Source organism: Echinops telfairi, unplaced genomic scaffold, assembly GCF_000313985.2.
Source record: "Echinops telfairi isolate 266 unplaced genomic scaffold, ASM31398v2 ScPeMD7_29;HRSCAF=101, whole genome shotgun sequence".
Classification (NCBI taxonomy): domain Eukaryota; kingdom Metazoa; phylum Chordata; class Mammalia; order Afrosoricida; family Tenrecidae; genus Echinops; species Echinops telfairi.
The window spans coordinates 4,357,971-4,366,489 of record NW_022103926.1 but is presented as its reverse complement, the minus strand read 5'-3'; the positions used below and the strand labels follow the sequence as shown (position 1 = coordinate 4,366,489).

Here is an 8,519-nt window from a genome sequence, read left to right as displayed (position 1 = left end):
TACAAGGTGCAGTCTTACCGCTTTTTTATCCATTCTTTTAACAGGAAATATTTGAGTCTTCCTTCTCTTGACAGATTTCCGCCTTAACACAGATTCCAATATTCGAAGGTTTTACTGTATAAAGAGAAACAATTACTTTTGTCATGTTGACCTTTTGTCTGCTTTTATGTTGGTTTATAATGTTTCATTGTTATAAATGCAGAGTATATATTATAACTACTGGACTGTATATTCCTATGCCGATTGCCGTAAAAAGGGGAAAACCAAAGTCCTCCTGTTGTTGCACGCAGGCATCCCTCCCAGTGCAGGAATACTTGTTCATGCCGTTCGACCAGGCCCACAAGCAGTACGAGACAGCCAGACATCTGCCACCGCCTCTCTACGTGCTCTTTGTCCAGGCCACTGCATACGGGCAAGCCTGTGGTGAGTATGGGCACGGGAGCAGTGGTGCAGCACAGGAACCCCATTTCAGCCCTGCCTGCTGTGGCACACTCCTGACGCTTGCTTTGAAGTCACTTCCTCTCCTCTGCGTTGCCCAGCCTGGCTGTCCTGACCAGCTGGCTGCAGTATTTCCGCCTGGGAGGCATTGGGCCTTTCATGAACCTGGCCAGATGGCCATTGGGTAGAGAATCAGGCACTCTTGGTAGATGGATTAAGCATTTTTTCCCAGTGTCAGGAAGAGGATTTGGTGAACACAGGTCCCAGCCAACTCATCCAGGCTTTTTCCATTACTCCAAACAGAGTGCATGCCATTATGGTGAAATGCCAACTTAGTGGGTATGCCCCTTAGTAAGCTTAAAGGAACCCTATGACTCTGCTGGGGCTGTGAGAAGGGGCCTGGTCCCCTGCCCATTGCTCTAATGAATGCAGTTTTAACCCAGCACCTAGACTCTTCTCCCAGCCCCCCAGAGCCCTAGGCAGGATGAGTAACCTTTTTTCTTTTCTATTCAAAAGCAGCTGGTTTCCAGTCCCATTTTATTGTAGGAGTAAGCTTTAAAAAAGTAGTTTGGCATTTGCCACTGGTTGATGGAATCAACCAGCTTTGGTGTGGTGTGGTGTGTGTGGTGTGGTGTAGTGTGTGATGGCTCATGAAGTGAAGTGTTGTCAGAGCCAATGAGTGGTTGAGCACCCAGGGATATTGTCTCAATGGCCTGCCACCTGGGCCAAGTTGGTCATTGCTCCCCAGTAAAGTTGGGCAACCCTTTCAGGCTCTTATGACTTTCCATAACCTTATCTATAGAGCTGAAAGGGAAGGTGGCTAGTCTGACCTCCCCAAGCCAAACCCCACTGTGTTAGTCTAGGTGGACTAGAGAAACAAATACGTGGACACACCTATGTGTATAAGAGACATTTATATACAAGAGCAATTGAACATTGAGAAAACATCCCAGCCCAGTCCAGATCAAGTCCGTAAGTCTGATAATAGCCCATATTATCCGATATCAATCTATAAAGTCCTCTTCAGACTCATGAAACACATGCAATTACACCGAATGCAGAAGATCACAGGGCAGTGGGTAGAAAGTCTTTGGATCCGGTGTCATTGGAAACATCTTCTCAGCGCTGGCAGGGGTCTCTGTGGCTTCTCCGGCTTCCGAGGTCTGGTTGCGTCCATGTGGCTTGTCTTCTGCAATGTCTCCCAGGAAGTTGCCTGGAGAGAGAGGTGTCTTCTGCCTCCAAGGACGAAGTACCAGATTTCCCAGAATTCTCAGGGGAAGGCCATGCCCACCCAGAAGTCTCATTGGCTATCTCCAGATTGAGAGCCTAGACTCCACCTTTGTAGTCTTCATCCTTACATTGACACCAGATTAGGTGACGACCACACCCACAAAATTCCACAAGGGCTGGGAGGGCAGGCCCAAGGCAGTAACTGCAGTGTCGGGCCTCTGAGCTGAATACTGAGAGTGCCAGCGCCAGCTGAAGAGACCTGCTCTTGATTTCCTGGCTCTGGTGCCTTAACCTCCCCACCTTCCTTGCTCAGCTGTGAGTGATTGCAAATGTAGGGTCACTTTTTACAGGGTTATGTGAGGGTACCAATGTTTCAACTGACTGAAGAGATCCACATTTGTGCCCATTCCAAAGCAGAATGTGCCAATTCTAGGACAATATGATTGATAGCACATATAAGTGAAATTTTGCTGAAGATCTTTCAACAGCAGTTGTAGCACATTGGCAGGAAGATGCTAGGATAGAGCACATTAGACAAGGGATATCCTTGCTGTCAGGTGGACCTTGATTGGAACTAGGGAACACCAGAAAGATATTTTCAAAACCAAGCTCACTATCATCAAGTGATTTTAACTTGTAGTGACCCGATAGGACAGTAAAGTGTGCCTGTGGATTTTGGTGACTATAACTGTTTACCGGAGTGGAAAGCCTCATCTTGCTTCCATGGAGTGGCTGATGGTTTTGAACTGTTGACCGCGTTAATAGCCCAACGCATACTTGTGTGTTACTGACTATGCCAAGGCATTCAACTCTGTGGACCGTAACAAGCTATGGATAGCCTTACGAAGAACGGGAGTTCGAGAACACTTATTGTCCTCGTGCAGAATTTGTACAACGATCAAGAAGCAGTTGTGGGGAAAAAGATATGGGAATACAGCTTGTTAAACCACGTTAAATCAGGAAAGGTGTGCATCAGGGTTGTATCCTTTCACCCTACTTAGTTAATTTGTATGTCGAACAAATCAGAAAAGCTGGATTGTATGAGGAAGAATGTGGTATCAGCCTTGGAGGAAGGCTTATTAGCAATCTGCGGTAATGCAGATGATACAACCTTGCTTACTGAAAGTGAGCAAGACTTAAAGCACTCATTGATAAAGATTGCAGCCTTTAGTATGGATTACAACTCAATGTAAAGAAGCAAAAATCATCATAACTGGACCAGTAGATAACATCATGATGAACAGAGAAAAGACTGAAGTTGTCAAGGACTTTGTCTTACTTCGAAGCAGAAGTCAGGAGATGAAACAACACATGGCGTTGGGTAAATCTCTTCAAGCCTCTTTTAGTGTTGAAAAACAAGGAGGTTACTTGGGGACTAAGGTGCGCCTCGCCCAAGGCATAGTATTTTCAGTTGCCTCATATGCATGGGAAAGTTGGGCATCGAGTAAGGAATACTGAGAAGTGATGCATTTGAGTTGTGATGCTGGCGAAGGATATTGAAAGTACCATGGAGTGTCAGAAGCACAGACACATCTACCTGGGAAGGAGTGTGGCCACAATACCCCTTAGAAGCAAGGTGGTGAGATTTTGGCACTCATACTTTGGACATGTGATCAGGAAAGGCCAGTCCTGGGAGAAGGACATCGTACTTGGAAAAGTAGAGGGCAGAAAAAAGAGGAAGACCCTTAACAAGGTAGATTAGCATGGGGGAGAAACATTGGGCTCAAAACAGGAACAATTAAGAGGATGGCACAGGGCAAGGTAGTGTTTATTCTGTTGTTCATCATCGCTATGAGTTGGATTTAACTCAACAGCACCTCACAGAAGCAAAACTCATATTTCAAAAGCATTTCCCAATTAAAATCAGGAGCATCAGCTCATTCCGTTCTTGCCACCCAACAGGACCGGCCGGCACTGTGGTTACCAAGTCTCCATTTCATGAACGTGCAAAGTGAGGCCCAGAGAAATGACCTGTTTTTTCCAGGTTATGCGGTTGGGAATTGGAGGGGCAGGGACTCAGGCTGTAGACTGGAATACAAGGGTCCAAGTGCCTCTCCACTGTCCTGTGCCTCCCGGGTAAGTGCCGCAGTGCCGGGCAGGTGTGTGTTGTGCTGAACAGGCCCTCAGATGCAGGTGTCCTTTCTAGGAGCTTCTGAGTAAGAGCCGTTGAGACCAACAACTGACCCAAGAGTTTTCTTGTGGCATGAGGCCCTGGGTGTGAGTGTGCCCCTTGGTGTAAACCTGAAAAGAGAGGGTTCACCACTAGTCTTAGGTAATGCCTGTGCAGGAATCTGAACTTTGGGTTCTTACCTTGTTTCCCCGAAAATAAGACTGTGCTCCCAAAGATGCGCTAAGTCTTATTTTCAGGGGATGTCATATTTTTTCATGAAGAAGAATACGGTACACATTTATTGTTTTATCAAGAGACCTCGCACTTCTGTCTGCTCTGGCTGTGCTGCGGCCAACAGTGAGCTGCGCGGCGGGCCAGAGTCCAGAGTTACGGTAGCTTCGGGGGGCCTATTTTTCTGGGGGATGCCTTATATTTCAGCGATAGGCAAAACTGTAGGTAGGTCTTATTTTCGGGGGATGTCTTACTTTCGGGGAAATGGTATTTCTCAGGAAACAATGGACATAGGGGTCTCACATTTTTCTTGTTTCTCTTTGTCCTCGCACTCCGAGTTTTTGCAGACCTGTGGCAAAGCCGTCACTCCTCGATCCCCTTGCTGGCCTGCTCCTTCCCACGGTGGCTTTCCTGACCCTCCCTTTTCTTGCCCCCAGATAAGACATTGTCTGTGGCCATTGAAGGCAGTGTGGACGAAGCCAAGGCCCTGTTCAAGCCTCCCGAGGACTCCCAAGGTGATGTGGTGTTGGGGACAAAGGCACCATCCCCCTCTCCCGCCCAGCAGGAGTGGAAAGGGTGGTACAGCTGTATTGTCATCGATCTCTGAGCTGGCAGGAGGAAGCTCAAGTTCAATGCTGCCCCGGATTGCTGCCCAGCCCCTTGCTAGCCTCATAACCTTACGGGCTGAATTTACCTTTCGGCTCTGCAGTTACTCATCTGTAAAAAGAGGGTGTGGAATTATTATCTGGATGGGGTGAAGCACACTCACCAGGCCTTTAGTCTCTGCCGTGGCACAGAGCCTCCCCTCAGATTAGGTGAGCTGCTGCTGACGACTGGTTTGCGGTCCACAGAAATAACAGTCAAGACCTGGTTTCAAACCCAGGGGACTGTTTAGCATTTCCTCTGAGGCAGAGACGCAGTGGAAGGGGCCAGGGAAACGGAATCACCCTGAAGGGAGTGAATGAGAACCCTGAGGCCCTCTGAAGAGTGTAATCAGGGTCAGGGTGGAGTGATGGCTAAATGGGAGCCTGACGCTGCAAGCTTCCACCGAAACCACAGTACAGTATTCTTTCACAAATAAGGAGCGGTCGGGTTATGGTTTATCCGCCTCACTCGGTTTTCTGTCTAAGAGACAGTGAATTTCCTCACTCTTATTCTGAAGAAACCCGCTGGCAGACACGCAGCGGCGGTAAAGCCCCTCCGGGCCCACGGCACTGAGTGCGCTGGGAGCATGCTGGAGCTCCCTCGTTCCTAACCTCCTCCTTCTCTCCGGCTGCAGACGATGAGAGCGACTCGGATGCTGAAGAGGAGCAGACCACGGTGAGAGCCACCTCCTCTCCCAGAGACGCCAGCCTTCCTCCCTGGGGCCTGCTCTGTGGCGGCTGCCAGGTGCCGCCCTCCCCGAGCACAAGGACTTGGGGAGCCTGGCAGCCCCGAGAGCAGAAGCAGAGGGTCCCAGGCAGTCATGCGTCAGACCTGGCAGTGGGGGCCGGGAAGGACAGTCCACGTTGACGAGTGCTCTCTAGCTCAGGCCTCTCCCTCTGTCCAGAAACGCCGGCGTCCCACCCTGGGAGTTCAGCTGGACGACAAACGCAAGGAGATGCTGAAGAGGCACCCACTGTCTGTCATGCTCACCCTGAAGTGCAAAGGTTTGGCACCCATTTTACTCCGGGCGGGTCCTGTTGCCCTAAAAGCAGGTGCAGGGGGTCAGTCCCGTCTGAGATCTCTATCCAAGAAAGAATTTCAGCTTAACTGTTCTCTGATTCCCCTCCTGGTTTTCCATGGCATTTTTGCTGCTGCTGTTGTTTTGCTTATCTTTGTCATCACGGCAACAACACAGCAGCCAAAGGCCAAACACATAAGGGAAGCCTGGAACAAAGGACACTCCTCTGAATTGTTTTTTCCTTCAAAAAAACATTAATTGGGAATTAATGCATATACCATTCCATAGTTCAGTCACGTCCAGCAGAATTGTACACTTGCTTCCACAGTTTCAAACGTTTCTCCTTGGACTCCTTCACATCGTTCCCCACTCCCCTTGCTCAGGCACACAGCACCAGGAAGCATGTGCAGCTCTGGTGCAAGCAGCCGTGTGCTTGGCTGAGTAAACATATGTAGAACTCCAGTTCTGTGAAGAAGAGCTGTGTTTTACTACTGTTTTCTGTAGACAGAAAAAGTAGAATGTGATCAAATATCCTGGCTGGCTGAGTGTCGTCAGCAGTGGAATTTCAGTTTCCCTAATCCTGTACTCCCAGACGCTACTTCTCCATCTTCTCTCCCAGGGCAACCATTGTGAGAGATTTCTTAGTCCCCCCTACTGTTATGATAGGGCCTCAAAAAGGTCATGGACGATTGAACTATTGAATTGTATGGTATGTAAATTATGTGCCCAACAGTTTGTGGACATTTTTAATTATCTTTGTATTCCATTTTTCTGTGAACTTTTTGATGTCTCCTCAGATTTTGTGCATTTAAAAGTTTTCTATACAGGTGAGTGTTTATGTCCCCACCCGTGGTTACTCCTCGTTTTATTTCAAAGTCAGGACAAGGAGCACTCGGTGCTTGACCTCAGAGTCAGAACTCATTGGGCTGCTAACTGCCAGTCAGCAGTTCAAAACCACCAGCTGCTCCATGGGAGAAAGATGGGGCTGCCTGCCCTTGTACAGAGTTCCCCTCTCAGAAACTCACAGGGACAGTTCTACCCTGTCCTGTAGAGTTGCTTTCGACTCGATGGCAATGAGATTTTTTGTTGTTTATTTCAGGGGTCCTCATTCATTTCAGGTTTTATACACATGGGAGCTTCTACCTTAAGTTCAGGAGTCCCTGCTTATTTGTACAGAAATCATCATATCCCTTCATGTGTATGATGCCAGTATCTGACCACAGGTGGTATTCACCTTGATCATGTGGCTAAGGTGGAGTCTGCTTGGTGTTTCTCCAAGGTCTTCAGTCAACATTCAACCCAACCCACTGCCATCGAGCTGGTTTGACTCATAGAGTGTTTCCAAGACCATTAATCTTTTTAGGAGCCAACAGCCTCATCTTTCTCTCAGGGAGCAGCTGATGGGTTTGAACTGCCCACCCTGCAGTTAGCTGTCCAGAGCTTACTTAACAGTGTGATCAAAGCTCCTTGTCCACACTTGGGGTGGTAATTAAGCCCCCCTACCTCTTGGCAGAGGTGCACCTTGGTGGTAGAGTGATGTGCTGTGGGCTGCTAACTGAAGGCCAACAGTTTGAAACTACCAGATGCTCCATGGGAGAAAGATGAGACTTTCCACTCTTGTGAAGAGTTACAGCCTTAGAAACCCACAGGGACTGTTCTGCCCTGTCCTGTGAGTCTCTGTGAGTCCGAATCGACTCAGTGGCAGGGAATGAGGCTTGAGGACAAGCATCGGGACTTGGTTTGTTTTTATTTACTTGACATTATCTGCCATTAAGTTTCTGCTTTCATAGTGGATTTTCTTTTTTTGTGTGTGAGTGAGTGAGTGAGTGAGTGGAGTGAGTGAGTGGAGTGAGGGAAGGAGGGAGGGAGTGAGTGGAGAGAGGGAGTGAAGGAGAGAGGGGGAGGGAGGGAGAGAATGAGTGAAGGAGAGAGGGAGGAGGAGTGAGTCATGGTAGATTTTCAAAGCCGCCCTAAGTTTCTTCCCTTTCATATTGTCGCCACCGGTCTAAGCGTTGTACTCATAAATTCTCTTTTTCTTCTTGCTTCCCCTCCCCCTCCAGATGAGAGTGTGCTTCATCTGACCTTCTTCTACCTCATGAACCTCAACATTATGACAGTAAAAGCCAAAGTGACCACCGCCACAGAGCTCATCACCCCCATCAGTGCAGGGTATTGCTGGGGGCTGGGGGGGTGGGTCTGGAAGTGGGGATGGGCAAGGACCTAGCACTGGGCTTTGAGGAGGCTCTGTGGTGGGCCTGGAGGGCCGGGCCTCACTGGTGTTTCTAAAGCACTTACTGACTTTAATTTCTGTAGCCCCAACCCACCCACACACACTTGGAGCAGGTATCAAGGGACCAAAGAGTATTTGCAGAATGTGTAGATGGGACAAAGTACCCGCACAAGGGCATGTTAGGGTGACGAATTCAGGCTGCTCTTTCCTTCTATCTTTTTGTCCCAGATGTCCGGATTCAGCCAGGTTACACGGGCAGCAGGAGGAGGGGCTGTGGTGGGTCCCCTGGGTGTTTTAGGTAGGTGAGCAGAGGGACAGAAGTGACAGCTCCTGGCTGAGCCCTATGTCAACTGTGGCCGGATGCCGCCACTGAGGCCCTAGGAGGCAGTGCCTGCCAGGGCTGGCCTACTCCCATTGCCACTGATGTTGGGGTGTTCGAGCCTACACCAGGAGTCGCCTGCATCTGCAGGCCACAGTGCCTGTGCCTAAGCATGTTGTTCAGCTGACCTGTTCCCACTCGACCCCAGCAGAGGGAGCTCAGGACTGGCTGGTTGTATTAGTAATTAATTAATTTTTCTTTTTAGTCATTGTATTGGATGGTCATACAGCTCTTTTTT

General features: G+C 48.9%; 1 protein-coding gene across 1 annotated transcript in view; it reads left to right on the top strand.

Moving 5' to 3' along the window:
* The window catches only part of THOC5 (THO complex 5), a 46,338-nt gene that overhangs the window by 23,139 nt on the left and 14,680 nt on the right, over positions 1-8,519 (top strand). Inside the window, 5 exon segments of the mRNA XM_045289546.1 lie at positions 291-423; positions 4,447-4,524; positions 5,289-5,329; positions 5,559-5,658; positions 7,733-7,841. Coding sequence (XP_045145481.1) covers positions 291-423; positions 4,447-4,524; positions 5,289-5,329; positions 5,559-5,658; positions 7,733-7,841 — 461 coding nt within the window.